The sequence below is a fragment of the Grammomys surdaster genome, unplaced genomic scaffold (genome assembly GCF_004785775.1).
Source record: "Grammomys surdaster isolate TR1022 unplaced genomic scaffold, NIH_TR_1.0 240, whole genome shotgun sequence".
Taxonomy (NCBI): domain Eukaryota; kingdom Metazoa; phylum Chordata; class Mammalia; order Rodentia; family Muridae; genus Grammomys; species Grammomys surdaster.
The window spans coordinates 1,276,046-1,303,884 of NW_021604685.1; the positions used below are offsets into that span (position 1 = coordinate 1,276,046).

General features: G+C 35.2%; 1 protein-coding gene across 2 annotated transcripts in view; it reads right to left on the reverse strand.

Annotated features, from left to right (window-relative positions):
• LOC114626837 (heat shock factor protein 3-like) overlaps nucleotides 1-27,839 on the reverse strand; it is a 42,074-nt gene that overhangs the window by 8,180 nt on the left and 6,055 nt on the right. For both annotated transcript variants that reach the window (XM_028774355.1, XM_028774354.1), the window contains exons 2-9: nucleotides 26,551-26,659; nucleotides 15,909-16,036; nucleotides 8,629-8,753; nucleotides 6,894-6,969; nucleotides 6,597-6,658; nucleotides 5,134-5,218; nucleotides 4,801-4,931; nucleotides 222-437 (exon numbers count right to left, since the gene is read on the reverse strand). In XM_028774355.1, coding sequence (XP_028630188.1) covers nucleotides 222-437; nucleotides 4,801-4,931; nucleotides 5,134-5,218; nucleotides 6,597-6,658; nucleotides 6,894-6,969; nucleotides 8,629-8,753; nucleotides 15,909-16,036; nucleotides 26,551-26,659 — 932 coding nt within the window. The remainder of the gene's footprint in view (nucleotides 1-221; nucleotides 438-4,800; nucleotides 4,932-5,133; nucleotides 5,219-6,596; nucleotides 6,659-6,893; nucleotides 6,970-8,628; nucleotides 8,754-15,908; nucleotides 16,037-26,550; nucleotides 26,660-27,839) is intronic.

Genomic DNA, 27,839 nt, shown 5'->3' on the forward strand with positions numbered 1-27,839 from the left:
CACTAACAATGCTGGGTTCTCATTTAACATCAGAGGAGAAACGGTCAATGTATTATCAGTATATCTGTAATACATGAGAAGCAATGATAATGTCAGGAATTGAGATACCTAAGGAAAACGCTTCTTTAATCACATCATGTTTCTCTTGGCATAACATTAAACTTTCTTTTTCAAAACCATATAAATGAGTACCTAGATTAAATATGGAGGACACAGAATACCTGTTAATTATATTGTCATACAAAATGTCTGGTTTATCTTTCATCAAAATTGAATCCTGAGAAGAAAGATCCAATTCCAAAGAAATATCTTTAGGTTCTTGTTCAATGGATTCTTCGGTCATTTGTTCTGGTAAAACTGGTATGGTCAAATCCAACTGAATGGTCAGTGACTCTTCATTCATAGGTTTATCCTGAACTGACACTAGAGGGTGTTCTCTGAAAAATAGTGCAGAGAAATATAAACCCAACATATTGGAAGAATTCAAATCGCATGGCCTGTAGTATAACCATTTATATTGTGTAAGCAGATTTGCAAGAATCAGATCAAAAGTTTCTATCATGCCAATATGCTCTCCTTTGACTTCATTTGTATAACATATGACACAATGCTCTAACATACTTCACAGACCAAATGATTATTTAGTAATAAGAAATAAACTATTAGTCCTTGATGAAGCATAAATGAACATTGGAGAAATGCTAAGAGAAACAAGCCAAGCACAAATGATTACTTACATGATTCTATTGCTACAAAGTGTCCAGGATAGTCAAATTTAAACTTTAGAGACAAAATAAGTTTTATAAATGGGAATGAAAAATCATACAGGGGTAATGAAAATGCTCTCATGAAGGAGTATGATGACAAATGGACAACTCAGTAACTGCACTATAAAAAGATGAACATAAAACTTAACTGTAGAAATTTTATAATATGACCTACATTCACATATATATCTCATATCCACTGTGTTTCAATCAACCAATGACTAGATAAGTAAAGTGTACATACATGCATACAAACAACTGAATATCATTTATGAATAAATACTGGCACTAAACTGTATCACCTTAATTTTAATTGAGAAAGAAGTATAGGGACTATTTTGTCATTTAAAAGAGGAAATGATACGGTTCTTTGAATATTATATTATGTAGCAAGTTATTTAAGGAAAAGTTATATCAAGGAAAAGATATAAAAGCTACAATGCAACCTAAAATTTCCACTGATTAGTATATAACTATAGCAGAGGTTAATTTCATCATAGCATTAGTGATTTCTTTCCAGTAGAATAATCAGGGAGTAGAGAAATGTATTACTGGTCAACAGCACTGGCTGCTCTTCCAGAAGAGCTGGGTTCAATTCTCAGAACCCATATATGTTGATTCACAACTGTCTGTAACTCCAGTTCTAAGAGATCCAAGACCCTCTTCTGGTATCCATGGGCACCATTCACACAACTGATGGACAGGCATGCATGCAGGCAAACACCCATTTTCCTTAAAAAGTCTCATATTGAATAATCAAATTTATTACTAGTCTTATTTTTCATAATTTATTTTCTGAATTGAAAATTAGAAATCTCTCAAATACTTGAATACCTACACATTGAACCTAAGAAGACAAATTATCAAGTTAATTTTCATTAATTAATTAATTAATTTTCATAGTCTGATTTTTGAAATGTGCCTACTATTAGGAATATTTACCCCTATTCACTTGGTATACTTGACACTTGCTACCCAGATGGCTATCATATCTATCTATCTATCTATCATATCTATCTATCTATCTATCTATCTAATCTCTGTACAAAAATTTAATTCAGGAACTATTGTTGAAAATTTGTTCTTGCCGGGCGGTGGTGGCGTACGCCTGTAATCGCAGCACTTGGGAGGCAGAGACAGGCGGATTTCTGAGTTTGAGGCCAGCCTGGTCTACAGAGTGAGTTCCAGGGCAGCCAGGGCTACACAAAGAAACCCTGTCTCGAAAAACCAAAAACAAACAAACAAAAAAAGAAAATTTGTTCTTAAAATATATGTCCCTCTCACTATTTTGCTCTAAGAAAACGGATTTCTTAGACACAAGTGATTTTGCAGCTTTCTAATCTCCTTTGTAGTCCTAAGTATAGTATACTCTTGCTCACCGCTATAATGATTTTTCCCTCAAATATTTCAATCCTACCAAAATATTCTACCTTTTGAGTTTCCTTTGGATATCACCTTATTTTATAAACATATGCCTTCCAAATAGTAACTAGAAGGATTTTCCTTCCTTTGTCCCCTTGGTAGACATTCTTTTATAAGACTCTTTTTTTCCTGTACTATACTTACAATACTCCATCTGGCCTTCCAAGTATACAAATAGGTTTTTAAATGTCTAAATAAGGCCAGGTATGGTGGAATATGCCTTTAATCTTAGTACTTGGGAGGGAGAAGGAGGAAGATTTCTATGAGTTCAAGGCTAGTCTGATAAGCATAGCAAATTCCAGGACAGACACAGTTACATGGTGAGGACCTATCTTAAAAACAAACAAACAAACAAACAAACAGTCTAAACAAATGTCTAAACATTTTATGTTTTAAATGTTTAAAAAAATATACCTTAATATCTAGTTGCCTCCCATCAATAAAACATCATTAAAAATAGCATACACAAATAATCTTATTAAATATTGGTAAAATGTTACATTTAGAAAGAAATCATAGGAAAGAATTCATGCAATAAAAATGATGCAAATCCTGTATCCAAAGTGAATGGATATCCCTAAAGGTTAAATAATGGCACCCACATTTTGGTGGTTACTAAAATGTATCTGATTAGATTTAAGGCCTGCTCTACAGGAAAGAAATCATTACTGGTATTAGAAATTTATCCAACTACCAGCTACCAAATAGCAAAGTCATGAATCATAAAGGAGAACTGATAAGCACCAGTTTACTGAGCCAGCATCATTTCTAACTATATATTGAATACCTAATACCACAATGCTTATAACTCTAACCCCTCATCAAAGAAGCTTCTCTTTGCAACAGAAGGAAACAGTTGCAAAGAACCCACAGTTCTTCAAAATGCAGAGAATTGACTGTGGGTGTCCAGCCTCAAAGGATTCATTTGTAACACAATGCCTGCACCTAAGGTTCAGGGAACACTCTGAAAGAAGGACTCAAGAGGTAGTAAGAGCCAGAGGACCAAGAAATATTCTGTGAGACTGTGTCTCCGAGAAGTGACAAGGAAGCTATACTCATGATACCTTAACAATAATGGCTGCCTAAACAACACCTGAATAAGACCATCACCAAGAGACTTGCTAACAAAAAGGAGGGGGGTGTGGAAATCTCATGGGTCCCAGGCTAGACAAGAACTACAGATACCTAATAGCTTTTGAAAGAGGGCAAATCAGTCTTCCCCAGGTATGAACCCCTTAATTAATTATCCAATACCAAGTTGTCAGACCTGAAACCATATGCATACAAAGAACACTAAATGGATTCAGCAGTTTGTATTTATATATCGATGCATATATAAATATAAAACTATTAAAGAAAATGAAACCAGGAATGTGGGAGGGTTTAGCGGAATGAAAGAGGAGGGGGAAATTATGTAATTATAATATTTAACGTATATGCAAACTTTAATAACAATTCAGTAGTTATGTGGTGTATGCATGTGTATGTGTATATGCATGTATGCTTGCCTATTTATATAAGTGTGGAGAGCAGAGACCAATATCAAATGTTTTTCTAACTTGTTCTTTGGGTATGGTCTCTTCATTGAATGTGGGGCTTGCTATTTAAACTATACTGGCTGGTATGGGAGTCTGTAAGATATGGTTGTTTCTTTCCTCCAGTGCCAAGGTTACAGAATTTTGTCACTATGCCCAGCTTTTATGTGGATTCTGGGGGTCCAAACTGAGGTCCTTAGGCTTCCTCAGCAAGCACTTTATTTACTGAGCCAGCTCCCATATCTCCGAAAAACTCAACTTTGTTGGCCTCCATTTCATTCAAATATGTACTTGCTACATTTCTTAAATTTGTAATGTGTACTAATTTATTTTTGTAGAGTTGAGTCATTCAAGTTAAGGAATTCTGTGTGCTAGACAATTATTTTACTAATGATCTTTATCTTTTTTATTGGATATTTTATTTTCATTTCAGATGTTATCCTCTTTCCCCATTACTCCCTCACCCAGAAACCACCTATCCCATCCCTCCTCCTGCTTCTATGAGGATGTGCCCCCACTCACCCACCCACTCCCACCTCCCCACCCTCGAATTCCCCCACACTCGGTGTCCAGCCTTCATAGGACCAAGGATATCCTCTCCCACCTATGCCTGTCACTGTCATCTTCCCCTACATATACTGCTGGAGCCATGGGTCCCTCCCTATGTGCTCCCAGGCTGGTGGTTTAGACCCTGGGAGCTCTGGTTGGTTGGTATTGTTGCTCTCCCAGTAATGAACGTCATCTTAAACCCTTTAACTTATTTCCTTTTTTGTAAGTGTCACCCTTTTTCCTATAAGAATTTCAACTGATTATCATCAACATGCAGAACACACACACACTCACACACACATGTATGTATATCCTGTTGTGATATAAGAACTACTGTTCTGTAGTAAGAAAATTCAGGTAAAAACTACCTGATTTGTAGGTAGTTTATGCTGTTTATGAAAGAGAGTAATCGTTTAAATGGATTCAAGTCCACTATATAATAAATATATACAAATGAATAATATATTTCTAACATATCACCAGTATTCTGTTTCATTGCCAATATATTGACCACAACACCTGCTTACCCATCATCTCCACTTGGCTGGTCTGCCAATGAAATGAACTTTTTGGGTTCTGTCAAAATTGGTAAGACTCTATCAAGGAGACTTTTATATTTGTCTTCAACAAGTTCATAACCATCTTTTAATATCTCCATCTAAATAGAGAGGTTAGAGAAAATGAGAGTTGGCTATGCTTCTGTGTATATCTCATATTTCTTGGACCACATTTGTTGCAATCCCCATGAAAATTACTTAATAATTATATAAAAATGATAGGAACTAGGGGTAGAAATTTCATTGACAACAAATATTTGTTTTGAATCCATCCGGTAACATGGTTTTGCTTCAAAATCTTACAGCTTCCTTCTTCTTGTCCTCTGGAATACAGAAATACTGATGATCCGATTCTGAATCTGAAGCTTCAGATATGAATGATAATGACCTGTAATGAGATCCACAAACTTGTCATAAGCTATATTAATGTTGTTATTGTCAGCCAACTCTGTTGTATTGAGCTTGAGTTTTATTCGTCCTTTGCCATCATGATTTCCACTAGAAATTAGTGCTTTAGGTCTCAGAATCAAAGGTAAAGTTCACTTAAAAGGGCCAGTGATCATTTGGAATTATATTCCTGGATGTTAGCCACCTGCCAAAAGGTTTAAAGTTTTTAGTACATCTTGCAATATAAAACTAAAGCAAGCAGTAAAAGTTCCTTGAATAATGCCTGATTCTAGAGGTAGGCAGACAAAAGACAGATAAAGCCTGTTGCATTTTACTATGTTCAAAGTAAATATTAACAATAATGATGTCTGGATATACTTATTAATGAATCTATTTTAGTAAGGATTAAAATCCCTCAAGTAAATTATGAATATATGATTCTATTCTGAAATCATTAACTGGGTATAATCAGGAAAATGGAAATATTTCTTCTCATGTAGAACATAAACTACAAAGAAGAAAGATGTAATTAGAAAGCCATCACCATACACAATGATAGTATTATAAAATTTAATTAGAAATCTTCAGTTAGAGACTTTTATCCCAGTGTCAGCTAGCCAGTGAAGTGAGAGAGCAAGTTCGGATTTCCACCCTTGCTGCAGATCTTCACTCAGTCCTCATTCTCCTCTATTTAAGTAATATTCAGGACAATATAGCAGGCCAGCCTGGTCCCCCACTGTTCACATTCTGTATTTTCCCATTCCCACCCATTTCTCTGTACACTTGCCTCCTTCTTTTACCTCTTCCAAAGAAGAACATAACCTGGCTTGTTTTACATGGTTTTTAGGGGATCTACCTCTTTGGAAATGAGACTCTTATACATTATTTGAGTGCATATTTATAGTCTTATTTTTTCACTTTATCTTTAACAAAACTCTTATATCCTTTCCTTTTCTTTCTTCTTGTGTTGCTTCTCTCATCCCCCTTTCTGTACGTGTTCTACTCTTTTATTTCCTACATAGCAACCTAATGCTAACCACTAGTCTCAGTGTGATTTCTTGCTTGTTTTTATTTCTACTCATTCTCACAATAACTAATATACTAATTTGTAGAGTGCTATGTGTCTACTTACTTCCTAAAATGATTCATTCCTAAGGAGAAAGGATTGAGTGTTTCATAATCAACAGGTATTCTATTTTTTTTTTTTTGCTTTATTTCTGGATAATGTTGTGTCTTGCTTTTCTTAGTAGGTATTTTTTTCTGTGGTGATACATACTTATTCCACGCATTGAGATATTCGGAACTAAAAAAATAAAACCTCAGTAAAAGAAAATGTTTTAGACAAGAGAATAAAGGAGCCTCTCTTAGCAAATTCTCACCTTTTCCTCTTTTTAAATACTGTATGGTTTTCACTCATCAAATCCAAGATAAAATGGAGTACCTGAAAATAGCAGAGACTATTTTTTAACTATGACACCATTTTCTGTATTCAGGGAATCAGCAATAAAACAGAAAACTTGTGAGAGGTTCCAGAACGTATAACTGTAACTTTTTATAATTACAATTTTGTTTTCACATGACTTAATATTGCAAATATTTTATGTTTAAGCACAAAGCACCAGAAAATAATGATTCACAGAAAAGAGAAACAAAAATTCCTTTAAAAAAACTTATACCTGTGTTAACAGTTGTTGTTGCTCACAGTACTTCTTTCTTATGTTTGTAACTTCAAGACATAGGTTTGAGTAGTCCCTGAAACATGAATAGATTAATTGAATGAACAAAGATATATTAGTGTTCCTTAAAGTTTTGAAAATAAAACACCTAAAATCATGTTGAATTGTCTGGATTAATAATATTCACTGTGTTCTTCACAAAATTATACCCTTGTTGTCCTAGTGGAACATTACTACTTTTTATTGAAAATCACTGCCTTTATTAGTTAATTAGTTCACACAGATTTCAGGACTATGAGTTTTTAGTGGTGCTGATAATAACCTAGGACATTGCACATACTGGGAAATCATTTAACCACTAAGTTGTGTGCCCAATCACATACACTTATAGGCTTGAAAGCTCAGATTAACTTGATACTTTTGAACTTCAGTGATCAATAGAATGATATACATCAAACATCCTACCGTAATACTTAAAAAAACAAGACCATAAATTTCTTATTATTTCTCCAATCACTGGAGGAGAAAAGGATTTCGTATAAGTATATGAGAACAAATAAATTATTTTTTCTGTACTCATCTTTTCACCTAATTCAGCAGATAGAGTCTGAGATTTTCAGTTTTTATTGTGGGCACCTAATTCTTCTAAGAATTAGTTATAAATATGATATAAAATAATGAAAATTTCACTGTAGGAAAGTATTACAAACATTTGCTTAGAAGGAACCTTAGAAGGCTACTTTGTTCACTATTTAGGAGTTAGTGTATGGACTCGTTTGCACCTAAAACCAGGTAGAACACACTGGAACATTATCACCCATACAATATATACATATGCAATGGTTAACATTCAACAGCAGGCTGACATACAAAATTAATATTAAGGACTGGCTCATGTTCAATTTCAAAGAAAATCTTGGTTTCTTTTCTATGTTGATTAAAAATACTTCTTCCTTCTATATCCCTTCTCTCCTTTCTCTGTTGCCATATGTGAAAAGCTTAATTTACTAAGTCAAATACCAATGATAGACTCATCAAGTTAAAGGTTCATTTACACTTCATTGGAAGATTTTCAGAAAATCTTAATTTTAATGTGAAAGCTGATGAATATTTGCTAAAACTTATCCACACATAACTTCTCTAAAGTAAATAATAGGTTACAATATTTTCTCAAAGTTATTACCGAGCATATTTTTAGCTGGTTAAAATTTGCCTTACAATATTACTGCCTGAATTAAAGCCTTATTGTCAGAGACATTTTATGGTGTGTTATGGTCTCTGATTCTTTATAAAACACTAATGACTATTTTAAAGAATTTATTTTATTGGCCAAAATGAAATAAGGAAGAACAGACTGAAGGAAGAATCAGAAAAAATATTAGCTATGTACATCAGAGTACTCAGATACAGAGCTTATACATTTAACACCCTTGTCTAGTTTCCTTTCTTGGTTAAAATGGAAATTTCTATCTGGCTTAGTATTCATATTGATGTTGTTGTCTTATATCCTGGTGATTTTACTTCTGGTTTGTACAGTGGTATGCTAGCCCATCAGCAATATTTGAGCTACTGGCTCATTAATAGCAATTCAAGATTTAAAGCATTTGAAATAGTGCTGTGTTTTAACTTAAAAGAAATCATACCAAAAGTACCATCAAAAATAAGAGTAGAGCTTCAACAACTCTGAAGTAATCAAACTTAAAACAGATGCTATAACATTGAGACTAACACATACTGTTTCATTTTTGCATATTTGGTATCCATGTTCCTCTGCATGTCTCTAAACTCTTGCATTTCAGTCACAATTTTCTGAAACTCATCAGTGTAGAGGTTGGCATCTTCAATTTTTATTGTTGGCACCTAAAGTGAGAACATTATAGTCAGACTGGTTAAACTTTTGGCATACGATTAACTATCCATTATGAGTACTAATGAGAAAGGAGAAAAAAGCATGACTAATGGAAAGAAGTACATTTAATTCTGTAAATGTACCTTGATTACAGTACTATACCATGCATGCTTTATATTGTAGTTATTACACACAATATTATATTTCCACTAAGTCGAACGCTCCTGAAAGATTAGATATATCTCATCAGTTAATAGTACTGGCGGCTCTTCCACAGGACCCAGGTTATTCTGTAACTCAAGTCCTAGGGGCTATGATACCCTCTTCTGGCCTGTGTAAGAACTACATGTACATTGTGGATAGGCAGTTACATAGACAAAATGTCCACACACACACACAAATTAAATGAAAAATTAAAAAACGTAGTTTCAGATATACTTCCTCCTGATTTCAAGAACAATATCTTATAAATACCTTACAGATATATGTATTATATATCACACATTATACACATATATATACAACATACATATATCTGTAACATACACATATACATATGTGTATACACATACACACACACACACACACACACACATATATATATGTTTATCATAGTTGTATTGGCACACATTTATATCCATAGAACTCTGGAGGCTAAGGAAAGGAGATCCTAAGTTTGAGGTCAAAAATGCCTCATCCCACCCAAAAAGAAAAGAAAAATAAAAACTCTAAGTAAGGCAGATTTTCTATCACGAATGAAATGGCAATACCTTACAGGGACAAAAAGTACAATTTGTAGTAAATACTGTAACATAACCAAATATATTATATAGCATTATATGGGACTTTGACAAAGAGTATATTAATTTAGATACGTTCTGTTATACACATATCTCACTCTGTTTGGAGTTCAAGTGTGAACCTTTCCCTCCATTTTCTTGTTGGGAGTGATTATGAGCATAATTGGGGGAGTCGGTATATCTCATGAATAATCTACAGTGTGGTTAAATCTCAGAAGTAATCTATAATACACTACAGATTAATTTTAGGCCTGCTGAGATGTAAACATATTAAACTATGAGGTTTGGTTTATGAAATGAAATAAATTTTATTATTTTTAATGAAAATGAGAGAAGTAACAAAGATAATTTAAACAAACAAAACATTATCAATTATTTTAAATTGAAGCTTTATATCATACCACATCTGTGAATAGGAACTAGAGATTCCTGTTCCCTCAGAGTAAAACTTCAAAATTGTGAATAGAAACTTCTACCTTGTTTTACCTGCTGTAAATGTGTTTGAAGAATAAGAAGATCTGTGAAGCAATGCTGTGTAATTACCAGACCAGAGAGAAATTGTATATTTCAACTTTAAAAACATCGGCTATGAAAAGCATTATGTAAGTAACCTGCAAATGAGCTGTGTAGATAATAATATATTTTAGCAGGATTAAAAAGAGGAAGCAATTACATTAGCAATGAGCCGGGTCTCTCTTTTGATTCCATGATGAAAAACACATTGCCTACTATCTAGATAGTTCATAAACTAGGCATCTCATCTTCAGATACAATATATACCTTCTATAATATATACCAAACTAATGGAATGAAAGCTACCAAGCAATTGCTACATAAAATTATGTCTTTTTAGCTATAAGAAATTAAAATAAAAATACGGTATCTCTATTACATATTATTTCACTAACTCATGAGATAAGAGAATCACTATTCCCCACGTAGTAGTTTTAATCTCAAATTAAATACTCCTCAGGACATATATCGTAAAGTTATTCTTAATTAGACCCAGAAGATTAAGTGTTCAGTAAAATCAAAGATGTCTGAACCTGACTCCTTTTTCAATGTGATTGAAAAATGACTCATTGAAGCAATGTTTTTTATTTTCTACTTCTAGAATTGAAACTGTCATTCTGAGGTCACTATGACTAAAATAGAGGCTGTTTCAATTTGGTATTTAAAAAGCACAAATTTGGTCTATTTTCATGGTACATTTTTTTCTTGTGACTATTTCATACTCATATTTTTTGGTGAACATTTTGTTTGTATGGGTCATATTGATATATGCCAATATTTACAGTATGAAAACATAAGATCGGTCTATGTAGCTATGGAGAATTACACCTACACTATAGGCTTTTTTAATGATGTGACTATTTTAGTGGTCGTCTTGAAATGTCCTTTAATTTTTTTCTAGGGTAAATTCACTGATAACTGATTTATTCTCTCTCTCTCTCTCTCTCTCTCTCTCTCTCTCTCTCTCTCTCTCTCTTTCTCTCTTTCTCTCTCTCTCTCTCTGCCTCTCGCTGTCTCTCTATCTCTGTCTCTGTCTCTCTGTCTCTGTCTCTGCAAAAGAAAGCTTTATTTCTTTTGCACTTCTGGAGGATATATGCTGAACACATAATTATACTTGTATAATCTTTTTTCATCAATACTTAGTGTCAAAAAGACACCTGCTGTATTTGCAGTACAAAGACATGGGTCCAGTGGAATAGGGACATGTGGTGTAAGTGGGTTCATGGGTCTGCTGCTATGCTGCTATTCATTTTATGTTTTTTTCTTTCTATGCATACCTAAAGCAGCTAGTATATTAGCCCACACACTAATATCTGTATCCCTTTAGTTCCTAAAGTGATTGTTGCATAGGAATGACTAACTTTTTATTTGGCTAATAGTTGACTGCTATTGACAGCATACCCCTTGATGGTGATTTTTTTTCAGACAATAATGCAAATTCAGGTGAACACTAAGAATCAAACTTGGTACCCTAACTAGCAGTCTCGCATATGAAAGCAATAACTCAACCCTATAACACTGGAGCGCCACTTGAAAAAACCAGAGTCCCTCTGAAATAATAAGGTGGTTTTGTATTAATTAGTTAATCATAATGAAATTTAAAAATAAATAAATCCAATCAATAACTAAACACCAGATGTGCAAGACAAAATGGAAAACCATAATTTGAAAAACCAAAGCAACATTAGTTCTTCAAAAATTGTTAATCCCATAAAATTAGTCTCTAGTAAGGATTAGTTACATGAAATTAGTTAGGTAATCCATAAAGATAATTATAACATGTTCAAGGAAATCAAAGAAGACACAGATAAACTGAAGGAATTCTAAGAGAACTCAAGCAAATAGCTTAAGGAAATAATAAAGTAAACATAACTTATGAAAGAAGAATCCAAATTTAGCAACATTGAAGAAAAACCAAATTGAAATATTTGAAAAGAAAAAATGTAAATAGAATGAAAATGCCTGTAGAATAATTCAACACTAGAATGATCAACCCAGATATAAGAAGCATTTAGGAAATGAACAGAAAATAAACATCACTAACTACAGAGACTCCCCCAAGAAGTATACTGAAAGCAGTACAAGAGACATCACATACAAAAGCAGGCTTCTGAGAGTAACATTAACAAACTAAACTACTAAAAATCAGAAAATGACATATTTCAAGTTTTTAAAGACAACGTCAATTATTATACCCAGCAAAATTATTTGTAAGAACTTAAGGAAAAAGAAAGCCTTTTCATGAAAAACAACAACAACAAAAACAAAAACAGACAAAACACATTCATGACCACTAAGCCAGCTCTATGGGAGATACTTGAAGGAATCCTTTGGAATGAAAGAGAACACAGGAAAAATAAATTATACTCCTATAATAGTTTGACAAGGAATAAGAAAACCCCAAACCACAAAACAATAAACTATCAGAAATTAACATGCACCTTACGAAAATAAACTGATTATGACAGGTATTAATTCCCTAGGCAAAAGACAAAGACTGGAGGATTAGGTTAAAAACAGGGTCTATTGATTTGTACCCTCCAAAGAAATGGCAGTTCTTACGTTGAAAGGATGGAAAATGTTGGTTTTTTTCCTAAGCAATTGAAACAACAACAACCCTCTACCATTGGTATATTATAATTAAAACAACAGATATACAGAATGAAAAGAGGATAGAGAAAGCAGCCAGAGAAGAGCCACATATCACATATAAAGGAAAACCTATCAGAATAACAGTTGATTTTTCAATGGGAACTTTGAAAGCCAGAAAAGGACGAAACAATGTAATCCAAGTTCTAAATAAATACAAATACCAACCCAAACTATTGTACCTGGAAAAGCAATATGTTAGAGTTGAAGGAGAATGAAAAACTTACTATTTAAAATACCTAAGAGAATTCATGTCTATTAAACAAGCCCTACAGGTTACATTGGAAATAGTACTTTGAGCTGATGAGAAGATTGAGCATAGATAAAAGACCATAGGGAACAAATGAAGATATAATTACTGACACACAAAATACAATTAAGAACACAACAACAAAATGAATACAACCAGCATACACCTTTCAATAATAACTTCAAATATAAATGGCCCCAACTCTCCAACCAAAAGGCATGGGCTCATTGAATGGATTAAGAAATTAAACTCGGACTTCCGGTCTGGGCCCAAGCATAGAGCAGGTCACAGGCGGCAGCTCCGTACCCAACCCCAGAAAACCGAGAGAAAGAGGGACTCCCAGAAGCTTTAACTCAGGCAGCATCCCAGGTAAAAATGAATCACCCGTGATGTCTGCAGTTAGAAGTTCTAATCCAGATGCTGGCCTCCAAACCTATACTACTCAGACCTTTGAAGGGCCACTGACAAGAACATCAAACAGCTAGAGATTGACATCACTAATATGAAGAAATCCCTCTTTTCGCCGTCTGAAGAGACCTCCTAAAATCGCAAAGATCCTTATTGGACTTAATTTACTCTAGTACAATAGAAAAGACTGTATACAGCTCTTGACTGTGTACAACCCTCAAAGAAGAAGGTTACCTTTACATAGACAAGACAAGGAGGGTTAAAGAGAGCATGATATAGGTAGTGAAGCCTAAGAAAAATCAGAGAGAGAAAGAGACAGATGAATGCTGGTACAAGAATTGATTTGCAGCCTCTCCAAGGTTGTCAACCCTATTTCCTTCCATCTTGGGACCATTATTTGGGTTCTTTTTGCTTTTTTTCTGCTGGTCCCTGGCTCTCAAATAGGCGGACTAACTCTGTGATACAACAGATAAATAATTTGGTAGCCAAACCTACTCAGATACATTATCATAAGTTAGCTATGGAGGACCACGAGACTCAAGATGAGGTTGTTACTTTATACAGGATATTTCCAAAACCCATCTCCACCCAACCAAAAAGGGGGGACTTATGCCCCTAGACCAAGCAGAGAGGGGCCACCCAGAACCCCCTCTGACAGGCGATCTGAATTCTTGCTTAGGCTTCGAGGCTAAGCACTGCAAGGGACTATCAATAAAAGATAAAAATATCTCTCTGGGTTCCCTGAGGGACAAGCCTGACTGCATAGGGGTTGATGTCAAAAGTATCCCCTCTCCAGGAAAAAAACATCGGGACGGGTATGGCCCTCATGCCTCACTGGACAATGACAGGGGTACTGGAGCCATTACAAGGTCCCCTTCAAATACTGGAGGTCAGGCCTCTATCCCCGCCTTCGCAAGTTTAGAATTGCCACAGCCCTTCTATACTTAGAGAAGGGAGGAGATGTCAGGAGCAGCCCTGCTTACACACTGTAGGCCTAAAATCAGCCATAGGCCTAAAATCAGCAATAGGCCTGTCATACATGTATACAAGTCTTGGGTCTCAGTGGAAAAACATTAAAACAGATGGCTATAAGCTAATGTCAACAGGCAGCTTTTGTGGAAATTTATAAGTCTGAGTAGTCATAGACCTTGTAAATAGGTAGCCTTGGCAGACAATACCAACTTAGATAAGGACAAGGGAGTCATAGGCAGAGTCATAGTGACTTGTCCCCTGAACCTTCACCCAGCCGATACCCGGTTCTGAAGATATCTGTATTCCCCCTGAACACCCACACTCCAGTGTCATTCCCTTCCCCACATCCTGCCTTTCTGTGTTTATAACCCCTGTGTGAATTAATTATGATTTGAGAAAAAATTAAAAAAAATTTTAAAAAAAGAGAAAAAAAAAGAAATGAAACTCATTTTATATTTAAAAATGGGAACCACCTTAAAATGAATGGATTGGGGAAAAGTGCTAAGAACCAAGGAGGCCAGGAAACAAACAGGCATTATTTAAAATTTACAATACTGTGGAAATTATCACACATTAAAACAAGAATACTTATGTAATCAAATATCATGTATACCTAAGAACGTTGAACTGTGATCATAAGTGAATAAGGATGGAAACATTATTTTTTAGTTTTTTTATGATAATACTGTACCTCATAGTTCTCTTTAAAAAGGTACCCATAGAGATGTTTCAAAATACATATTGAGAACCACTATTGTATTTATTTATTTATTTATTTATTTATTTATTTATTTATTTAATTTTATTGGATATTTTATTTACATTTCATATGTTATCCCTTTACCCCATCCCCCACCCACCCGGGAACCCCTCATCCCCTTACCCCTCCTCCTTCTTCTCCGTGGATGTAACCCCCACCTACCCCCCCCCCCACTCCCACTTCCCCACCCTCAAAATTCCCACCCTCTGGGGCGTCCAGCCTTCATGAGGTCAAGGATCTCTTCTTCCACCTATGCCCAGCAGGGCCCTCCACTCTTACATATTCAGCTGAAGCCCTGAGAACCACTATTCTTAGTGGAAGTCTACATGTTCTTTCTGCATTTGTTTTTGTTCCTGTACTTCCAGTAGACTGATAAGTTTCACATGAATTTATTTTTCAACACGCATAGACATCTTACAAGTGAAAAACTATGTTACTTCTTTATAGTCAGCTTTGACTTGTCATCAGATCTGGGTTATTCAGATAGGGCCTGTAATATTTTTTTGTCAAAATTTAATATTCAAGATACTATTTCAAAATCTATCCTAGCCTCCTCTGCTTATTTTGAAAGATGTTATAGCACTGTCTACATGATAAAAAGGACACAAGAAACAACACACAAAAAAAGATACTAAGTTTTAGATGAACTAATACTTAAAGGTCATGTTCAGAGCAACCTGAAAGAATACCTTGCAAGCCAGTTCCTAATTCCAGCAGTTTCATGCTAAGACTTAAAAGAAGTCATAAAAGGTTTATATTAGTGAATGCCCCCTAAATCTTACAGAAAAATATATGATAATGGTCTTCTTCCTACCTTTCGCTTAATGTTTGCAAGAAGACAGGCTTCTCCCCTTTTGAAAAGTGGATGCTGAAACTCAAAAGTTATTTTATTCTTCTGGCTAGTCTTTTCACTCTGCAGTGCAATCACCTTTCGGAAACCATCTAGTATAAGGAAAAAAATTAACAATAAGGAGAAATGCCATAATACAGATTCTAATATGAAATTTGGAAGGATTAGAACAAGTAAGTAATAGTCAAAATATTTGATGCCATAAAAATTAGTACACTCTAATAGCTTAATTTCAAACTTGGGTACTACTTCCTTTTCTTACTGTTCTTTATGTCTGTGGCATGTGTGTGTATACAGACATATGAGCTGGCATGGTCTTCTGTGTGGGAGCATTTAGAGGCCTGGGCTTGATGCCATGATATCTTCTTTAATCCCCTTTTTCAGTTTATGTTGCCCTGGTTTTGAGGCAGAATCTCTCACTGAACTTGGAATTTGCTTTTCCGTCGAAACAGGCTGGTCAAGTGAGCTTCTTGGGTATGCCAATCTCTGCCCTCTATGCCACAGTACAGAGATCTAATATGTGCAATCTGACTTTTATGTTGGTGCAGGGAGTCTGACCCCATTTCCTTCCACTTGCACAAGGACTTTACCAAGTGAACTGTCTTCCCAGCTCCAGAATTTGAGTTCTTAATTTAAATTGCTTTTACATAACTTGCCAGTGACTGTAGAGAACAAGTGAAGAAGGGTGGCTTGTATGCATGCATGTGTGTGTATGTAATATATTAATATTAAAGCCTCATTTTAACCAACATATTCCAATTTTTTCCAATCACTGATTAAATGCCAAGATAGCACAATATGTCACTTATTTCCAAGTGGGCATAACACTACACGATCTGGATTTCTATCTTCTTTTAATACCATATTTGTAATTTGGAAAATACTGAAAAAGGAGGCAGTATGAAAATGAAAAAAAGAAACAAACATGGAATCAGAAAAAAGCCATTTTTGCTAAAATAATCCTGACTAATAAAAGAACTGCTGGAGGTATTGTCATCCCATATTTCAAATATTTCATATTTGTACTATAGAGCTATAGTAATAACAACAGCATGGTTTTGTAGAGACAGGTTGATCAATGATATTGAATTGAAAACCTAGACGTAATTTCACACACCTGTGGATACCTGACTTTTGATAAAAAAGCCAGAAATACAGACTGGAAAAAAGACAGCATATGAAAAAAAGAGCATATGGTGCAGGTGAAACTGGATGTCTGCATGGAGAAGGCAAATAGAGCCATACTTCTCATCCTGCACAAAACTCAAGTCCAAATGGATCAAACATCTCAACATAAAACCAGATACACCAAACTTGATAGATGCATTGACACAAGAGAAAACTTTATGAACAGAACACCAATAGTACAAGCACTAACATCAACAATTAATAAACAGGACCACATAAAACTGAAAGGCTACTGCAAGGCAAAAGGCACTGTCAATCAGACAAAACAGCAGCCTACAGAAAGGGAGAAGCTTTGTTGTTGTTGTTTTTAAAGCCAACTCCATATTCAATAGAGAGTTAATATCCAAAATACATGAAGAACTCAAGAAACTAACTATCAAATAAACCAAAGAATCCAATTAAAGATGGGGTACAGATGTAAACAGACTGTTTTCAATAGAGTAGTCTCAAATGGCTGGGAAATGTTTAAAGAAAAGTTCAATGTCCTTAGCCAGCAAGGAAATGTTACTTTGTGATTCCATTTTACACCTGCCAGAATGGCTAAGATCAATAGCACAAGTGACAAAGCTGGTGAGAATACAGAGCAAAGGAAACACTCCTCCATTGCTGGTAGGCATACAAACTTTTATAGCCACTATGGAAATAAGTATGGTGGTTCCTCAGAAAGATGGAAATCAATCTACTTCAAGATCCAGCTATACAACTCTTGAGCATAAACCTAAAGGATGTTTGACCTTAACCACAAAGATACTTGCTCAACCATGTTTATTGTTGCTTTATTCATAATAGCCAGAAACTGGAAACATCCCAGGTGTCACTCAATAGAATAGTGAATAAAGAAAATATAGTACACTTACATAATGGAGTATTACTCTGCTGTTAAAAAATGGCATCATGAAAATTTCAAGGAAATGGATGAAACTGGAATAAATAATCCAGAGTGAAGTAACCGAGACCCAGAAAGACAAATATGTTATGTAGTCACTATTTATGAATATTGGCTGTTAAATAAATGATAACCAAGCTACAATCAGTAGACCTAGAGAGGTTAGGTATCAGTAAAAGACTAAGGATAACACGTGAAACTCTCTAGGATGGGGGATGGAATAGATCTTATAGGATGACTGGGAATGGGGGAACTGGAATGCGAGGATTAAGTGGAGAGGATGAGGGACAATCTGGTTTGGGGAGAAATTGCAGAGAAAGACAGCTAGAATTGAGAGGCTTTTGAGGTGTGATATGAAAACCTAGTGCAGTGGAAACTTCCTAAAATATATAAGGGCTATTCTAATGAAGTCTTCAAATAATGAGGAAGACAGAGGCCTAACTGGCCATCTCTTGTCACCAAATGAAGCTTCCAGTACTGGGACTAGGTTACACAGATTTGAGTTGTTGGTCAAAGGGGTCACATGAAAATCCCCAAATAACCCAGGCTGTTAAGAAGATAGTAGATTGCTCTCTACAAACTGACAGCAAGGCTCCACTGTCAATGGGGTCTTGTATGCATGTGTGTATAATATATACAACTCATTGAACATGGAGATATTGAACTGATGCCTACATAGACTCTTTATATTTATGGTCTACTGTCTTTGATATGGGAAGGCTACCAAAAAAAAAGAAAAGAAAAAGAAAAAAAGAAAGAAAGGAAAGAAAAAAGAAAAAAGAAAAAAAGAAATGCAAGCATCAACTCACCAACCCAGACATAAAATTTCTGATCTATAATCTGTCCTGCATGCAAAAGAGGCTAAGGCAATTATGGTAGAAAGCAATATCTGATTTGAGTTAAGACCCACTCCACGAGATGGAACCCATACCCAATACTGCTTGTGTAACTAAGAACCATAGACTAGATAGACCAGAGACCTAGGGTAAAATACTACTTGTCTAAAAAAGATAATGAGAAAATCACTCCTAATATTATGCTGTACTCATAGATCAGTGGCCTATTCAGCCAACATCAGAAAAGCTTCCTCCTGCAGCAGATAAGAAAAAATGCAGAGACCAGCAGGCAGACATTTAGCAGACACACACACACACACACACACACACACACACACACACACACCATGGAACACATAGATCCAAATGGGATGTCTGCATCAAATCCCTCCCCTTGGAGCTCATGAAACCCATCAGAATAGGAGGCAGAAAGAATTTAAGAACAAGAGGGTATGGAGGACAGCAGGAAGGCAAGGACCTCTCTATCAATGGATATGAACTCAGAGATTGAAGCGGCAAGCACAGAGCCTGCTTGGATCTGTATCTGTAAGGCTTGCATGGCAGTTACACATTTTTTTCAATCTGTTTTTATCATGGAAGTTATTTTCATTCCTCATCAATTAAGACTGATAATTTTGCTGAGTTATGATTGATAATCTGCTGGAAATGGGTCCCTTACAAGGACCTCTTGGATGGTTACAGAGAGTTCTGAGGTGGTGGTTTCTAACAGTTGAAGAGCTGAGATAAGGAGATCTCTTTATCAGATAGCCTAGGACATAGGAAGGAATAGGGCCTAGCTTGAGGTGAGGCAGTGTGGGACCTCCAAAACATGTTCTCCACTCTTAGTATAGTATTGAAATTCTCAGCTAAAGCAATAAGAGAAAAAGAAGCAAATAAAAATAGGCATGAACATGAAAGGAAGAGATAAACTTATCCTTATTTGCAGATAATATAATTCTGTACATAAGATAGTAAACATGCCACCCAAAACTTGAACAGATAAACACTTTCAGCAAAATTTCAGGATATAAAAATTAATCCTCAAATCAGTAGTATTCCTACATACTTATAAAAAATATGCCGCAGAAATTTAGAGAAATAGTCTTACAATTGTTGACAAGCCCTGCCCCAATCTTGAAATAGACCCAACCAAGGAAATGATAGGTTTGTAATGTGAAAATCTGAAAATATTCAAGAGAAAAAGGAATACATAAAAGATGGAATTTCCTACCATACTCATGAGTATGAAGAACCAATACTGTGAAAATGGTCATCATGCCAAATGCAATTTACAAAATGCAATCCCTATCAAAGTTCTAATATCATTCTTCATGGAAGTAGACAAAGATCTTAAAATTTATTTTAGTACACATAATACTTCAGATACACAAAAACCACTAAGAAAAAGAGTAATAAAGAGGGTACTGACATACCTAATTACCTCACTTTAAGTAATATTACAGAGAAGCAAAAACAAACCCAGCACAGTACTGGGACACACACACAAAAATAAATCAATGGAAGATAATAGAAGATCCAGATAGAAACTCACACAGCTACAGACACATGATTAGACAACATTGCTAACAAAACATTCATGGAAGAAAGAAAGCTTATTTAATAAATGGTGCTGGGAAAACTGGATAGCTACATATAAGTAAATGAATTTAGCATATTATCTCTCACTTTGAACAAAAACAACAAAAAGCAACTCCAAATCGATCAAAGACTTCAATGTAAAAACCTGAAAATCTGAACTGCTAGAGGAAAAATAGGAGACAACATTACAAATAATCAACCCAAGTAAAGAGTTTCTGAATATGATGGCAGTGACTCACGACATGAGGGTGGTAATCAACAAATGGGACAGAGTGAAATTATAAAGCTTCTGTACAGCCAAAGAAACAGTTGTTTAGGTGAAGCTAATCTCTCATCCTTTAGCATGAGAGAAATTTTTTACCAATAGTATATTTAAGAGTATTAGTATGTAGAACTACAAACGACTTAAAAATCAAAACAACAAGAAAACAAACAACCAATCAAAGAAAGTAGTTAAGGAATAGAACAGAGAGTTCCGAAAGAAGTTCAAACGCCCAATGAAATTTTTAAAATGTTCAACATCCTTAGCTGCCAGCAATGAGAATTAAAGCTGTTAAAACTCCTTTTAACAATATTCTGAAGAGTTATCATCAAGAAAATATATTATAACAAATGCTGGTGAGGGTGTAAGGAAAGAAAAATCTTATTCACTGTTAGTAGGAATGTAAACTTTCAAAGTCACTATAGAAATTAGTGTGGATTTTTTTTTTCAGGAAAACTAAAAGTATAACTACATATGATACAGCTAGATGACTCTTGGGGATATATGCAAAAAACTCTATCTTACCAGAAAGATTCCTGTGTATCCATATTTATAACTGCTCTATTCACAAGAGGAAGGAAGAGAAATCAGCCTAAATGTCCACCAAATGTTTAATGGACAATGAAAACGTAGTATATAAATAAAATGAAGTTTTACAAATCCAAAACAGAAATGAAATGATAAAATCTTCAGGCAAATGGACAAAACTGAAAAATATTATGTGAAAGCTGATAACTCAAGCTGAGAAGACAAACACAGTGTTTTTTTGGTCATGTAGACCCTAGGTCCTACTTTTTGTATTTATATGGGAGTGATTATCTATAGAGAAAAGGAACATGGAAAAGTTCATGAGAGAATTAAGATCTTAGGAAAAGAGGTGAGGAGGATAATAGAACACATCTTCAGTTAAGGGCATGGGCCCAGTGCCTGCGAAGTAACGAGGTTAAACATAATTTAATGATCCGTGCTTAATTAATAGCAGGAAATTACCCAAATATGATCTAAAAGGAAACATTTATTTCAAGAATTACTTTCTGAAGGATCATTTTGTGAGAAGTTTAACTTTTATTTCCAATCTCTGCATCCTTTATTAAAGCAGATAACACAAAACTAATCACATGAGGGTTCTTCTGTTTCTCATAAACCCATATTTTTTACAAGACAAATACAATTCCTTTCCATTTAGAACATATTTACAAACAAACTAGTTAACACAGTCTCTGGCCACCTGAATTTATAACTTTAAGTATTCTTATCAATTATCCATCTTGAAAGGACTGGAATTGGAACAGGAAACCCCACAATCAAGCTTTCAACACAAAGAAGATTTATTTGCCACAGAGGGTCAAATGGCAGAGATTAATAAGAGACAAAAACAGGAGACAGAGGACAAGGGAGAATGAACAATAAACAAGGGAGATTGGGGGGGGTGCTATTTGCCCTAGAGAGACAAAGGCCTACCTCTTGATGGAAAGAAGACAGATGTGGCCTATAAACAAATGATAGTTTATAAAGAGAAAAAGGGAAACTCCTTGCTAGGATGAATTAGTTTAGTTTGATTGGGCATGCTAATTAGGGTAGTCATAAGGCAGATTTTGATTGCTTCAGGATTTTCATAGCTGAGACTTGGTGATCAGTCTTAGGAGGAGGAAGTGGCCAAGTAAGAGAATAGACTTTTTGGGGCTATTTTTTGAAATGTAATCTAACAATTTAGCAAGGCAGAAGAAATGGTGGAAGGGCAAGACTTGCCAGAGCCATGTTTGCCATGCTAGGGCTTCTCAAGCCCTTCACATGTTAATGAACAACATTTAATCATAACTAGTGTGCCAAATTCTGTGGGGGGATTTATAAGTCAATCTGATAAAATTCTTGCTTGTAAAAAGATAAAAAGCAGGAAATACAATTACACTCACAATTATAACATGTACTTGGGAACATATAAGAGGCAAAAATTCATTATGTCTAGATGGTGATATTTCAAGCGTATTTATGATAAAACCCACAAAAAGCAGATAGCCAGTGTTATGTATCTTGAAAATTAATAACAAGAATAAAACCAACTTATGCATGAATGAAGGCAGACAGAATTCAAATGTGAACCTACGTGAGTGACTGCATGTATCAGACTCTACATTTGTCAATATGCAACTATCTACATAGAATCAGAATGTTTTTCCAGAAGCGGGACCACATAGAGAGAGGTTTTACATCTGCATCCATGCAATTAAGAACATACAGAAGACTCTTGACCTGAGCCAAGACAAGTGATCACAAATAGACAGATGTTGCATTTGTAGTCAAGTGAAATATAGGCTGTGCCAGCAGTTATCTTTCTCTTCCTTCTTTCCTTCCTGTTTGTTCATTTTTTCCTTTTTCTCTCCCTCCCTCCTTTGCTCCCCCTCTCTCCATCTCTGTCTCTCTCTCTCTCTCTCTCTCTCTCTCTCTCTCTCTCTCTCTCTCTCTCTCTCTCTCTCTCTCTCTCTCTCTCTCGTATATGCACTCCATAGCTGGAGGTCAGAAGATAGATAGCAGGAGCTCTATCACTCCACCATATGGGTTCCAGGAATTAAACTCAGATCATTAGGCTTGGAGACAAGTACCTATGTGCACCAAGCCATCTCACTGGGCCTGCCTTCACTTTTATACTTACTTAAAATGTACCTTCAATTTTGTGAACTAGCAATGTTCTGTCCTCCTCTCTCTTACCCCAACCTCCCTTTCCATTCTTTCTCCCTTTTCTTTTCCTTCCTTTGTTCTTTTCCCCTTGTCCCTTTCTTCTTCTCACCCTCTTTTGTAAAGATTTATTATTTTTAAGTTTATTTATTTATTTTTATTTCTTTACATCCCAACTGCTGCCCCTCCCATTCCCCCCTCACACAGTCCCTCCCCCCATTTCCCCTCCCTTTCTCCTCTGAGAGATCGGGCCACATCAAGTCTTTGCAGGTTTAGGCATATCTTCTTCCACTGAGGCCAGAGAAGGCAACCCTGCTGGGGAACAGATTCCACAAGCAGACAATAGCTTTAGGGACAGCCCCCGGACTCTAGCTGTTGGGGACCCACATGGATACGAAGCTGCACATCTGCTACAAATGTGCTGGGGGTTTCGGCCCAGCCATGGTATGCTGTTTGGTTGTTGGGTCAGACTCTGAGAGATCCCAAGGGTCCATCCAGGTCTGCTGACTCTGATGGTCTTCCTGTGGAGTTCCCCTTCAGGGCCCTGCAATCCTTCCCTTGATTCTTCCAAAGAGTCCCTGACCAACGTTTGGCTGTGGGTCTCTGCATCTGTTTATTTAGTTTTAATATTTTAAAACTGTAATTACACCATTTCCCTGTTACCATTCCTCTTCCCAAATGTTTCAATATAATCATCCTTGCTTTCTTTCAAATTCATGGATTCTCTTTTCATTAATTGTGTGTGTGTGTATATATATATATATGTATATATATATATATAGCAAATGAATATCTATATTTATTGTTGCTCTATTCATAACAACAAGGAAATAAAACCAACCTAGATGTCTATCAAAACATGAATGGATAAAACAATGTGATATATACACAATGAAATTTTACTCAGTCATAAAGAAAAAATAAGGGAGGATGGTTGAATCTTTCTCAGAAGGAGAAACATCATGGATAGAGGGAGGGAACTGTGTGGGAGAGAGGAAGGGGAGGGGAGCTGAGTGAGGGTGGGGGCAGAAATTGGTAGAGGGCAATCTCTAGGAAGTGCCAGAGACCTTGGTCAAGGAGTGACCCCAGATGAGCAGCTTGGTCTTCATGTGAATCCCCTGACAACCGGACCAGAGGATGAACCTTAATCTGTTTCCTGCTTGTGCATCCTGTTTCCCTAACTGGGCCGCCTTGTCTGGCTACAATGGAAGAGGATATGCCTAGTCCTGCAGTGACTTGATGAGCAGGGGTGTGGGGTGTGATAATCGGGAAGGTAACTCCCCCTTTTCAGAGGAGAAGGGGACAGGGGGATGGAGGAATGATTTGTGTGAGGGGATACAAGGACGAGAGTGGAGACTGATATTGGAATGTAAAGTGAATAAATACATAAAGAAAAAAGAAAAAAAGAAAATCTGCAGAAAAATCAATAGAACTGGAAAATACTATTATTAAATCAGATGATTCCATTTCTGAAAGAAAAACAGTACATGTTCTCACTATGAGTGATCCTAGCTTCTGATTTTTTTAATATATTGGAAGGAGTACAGGTAAAGAAACTGTAAGAGCTAATGAAAGTAAAAAGACTTAAGAGAATCATTGTCTTTTCTCACTAACTATGAAAATTAACCTTGTCTGTAGTTAAAGTGAAACTAATCAGATAGTAAAAGCCATAATGTTGAAAGATGAAGAGAAACAACAGGGTAAATATGTGTATTAACTTGAGAGTTAATAAAGAAAGCTTTACGTTTACATTTTTACTATGCCTACACCTGTGGTTGGTATACCTTAAATATTTTAAGTGAAATACTGTATGTTGTTAATAAACATGAAGTTTCTATGCTTGTTACCCTGATGCTTTAAAACACTACATTATATACTACTTCTCACATTTGGGCCTTGAAACTAGGCAGGGATTGGTCAATGAATGTACCGAAGAGGAAGTTGTCAGTTAATTACAGAGTAAGTTCAGAATTGTGATGGAATGTTTTGCCCTAAGCATGACTAATCATAGTAGTAAGCATCAAATCAGTCCCTCAGAGAAATTTTATTACCAAAATAATATGGTAGTAATTTAAGGATATTTTGTGACAATAGTATATCCTTTTCACTATAAAATAATAAATGCTCATTATGAAAATTTTAAGAGAAATAAAGACAGAAACAACTTTTTAAGAAGTGTCTAAAATGAAAACAACCTTAATAATGGCATTACAAAAATGATATCACATATTAAATGTGGGAAATATTTATAAAACAATAGAGTCAAATATTAAAGACACAAATTTTATTCAACATTATTTTCAAATATATACATTATTTGTCTGTGTCTTTTGTGTTTATAGTGTTTCCATACTAGTAACACAAAAATTATACTGAAAAATGAGGCCTATGGAACAGTGTACTTCACATTTGTGCCATGTAAGGCTTTTAGAACTTGAAAGGCTAGAGATAGGCAAACTAAAATATATTTAATAATGGCAATAAATTGCCTAACTGGATAATCTGGATCAAAAATACTTAATCTCTTTAGTCCTCATTCATTATCAGTAGCACAGTAAGATTAAACTAGATAAAACTTTGGTCACATTCAGCTGCATGTATCCATAACTCAAAAATTTAAATCAGATCTTTCCAGAAAGGAATTTTTATGTGTTTAAGAGCTGTAGTGGTTCAAAGGAGAAGGATCACCATATATTTGAATACTACTAGGTCCCTAGTTGGTGAAACAGTTCGGGAAGGATTAGGCAATGTGGCTTCTTTGGAGGAGGTGAGTCACTGGGGGTAGGATTTGAGGTTTGAAAAGCCCACACTTCCCAGCTATTTTTCTTTGCCTTGTGATTATGTTTCAAGATGTGTGTTCTTCTCAGCTACTGCTCCAGTGCCATATTTGCCTGCCTGTTGCCATGCTCCCTGTCATGATCACAGACTCTAACTCTCTAAAACTGTAAGCCTCAAATGTGCTTCTTTTTTTTAAAGTTGCTTTATAACATCAATAGAAAAATAACTAAGGTAAAACTTCAGTCAACAGAAAAAGCAAAGCAGGGTTTAAATAATATACTATAGTAAAAGTTTTCACTCAACTTGCATTTATATTGATTCATAGAAAATAAAATGGATATTTTGTGACAAATAGAAATACTTGTACAATTAAATAATACTTACACATGTTGAGCTGTCTAACAAAGCTTGCTATTTTGTTATGTTTGAAGTATTTTGGTAGTAATTCTTTGGCGAAGGTTTCTTGATTCACAATCTGAAAGCTGTGACCATCCTTGTAATAATGAAAAACCAAAAAGTAGTTTATGTACCAGGAAAAAAGTAATGTTTTACCAAAGCAACAAATCAAAATAATATCTCATGAACCCCAAACTTGTGAAAAAGTAAAAATCCAAAGTATAAAATTCTTCACACTGGTAGTATAACTCACTAGTTGAGTGTGTCCATAGCACGCACGAGGTTCTGGTTTCAATCCTTTATTATGGGGGAAAATATACCATAAAGACACAGAATATGAGCAAAAGAAATAACATGAAGGAAAATGTAATGGATTGATCATGAAAGCATATGTCAAAAAAGCCTCACAAATTAAATGTAAACAAGCAAAGCAGACATGTTAGCGCATATCTGTAATCCTAGCTCTTGGAAAGCAAAACTGAAGACTGAGACTTTTAAGTCAGCCTAGACCAAGGAAACTTTTTTCTACAAACTTGAACAAAAAAAAAAAAAAGGTGTGGTTAAACAAAGATAAATCGATCAAGATAACCTACCTCACACACAAAAATGATAAACCCAGTCAATATTTTCTTTTGTCCTTGCACCTATAATAAGTTCTCTTTTTATGACTTAAAAAAAAGACATGAAGTAGTAATTAAAAAAATAGTTCATTGTAATGTTTAGTGTTAGTTGTCAGTCTGACAAAATCTAGAATCACCTGGGAAATGGACCTCTGAACATATCTATTAGGGGATTATCCTGAATTAAATAATGTGGGAAGACACCTCTCATTTACAGGTAGGACCAATTCCCTGAGCCAAAGATCCTGGGCTGTACAAGAGGAGAGAAGTAGCAGAGAAGCATGTATACATTCACACTTTTACTCTGCTTCTTTATTATGGATGCAATATGACTAGCTTCTTCAAGCTCCTGCCATTGTGACTTTCTCCATCATCATGGACTGTGACCTTGAACTGGTATAAACATCCTTTTCCTTAAGTTGCCTGTTTTAAGATATTTTATCACATCAAAAGAAAACTAAGGCATCAATTATATTTCAAGTAAATTACTATAAATAACGAGATATAATTTTTCATCTATCAAATAAAGACTAAAGAAGATATCAATCTCCACTGTTTATAAATTATCAAAATTTCAGATACATAGGAATTCACACTGTCAGAATTAAAATTGTCATAATATTACTAACAGCAAATATTCAAAGTCCCCAAATACTG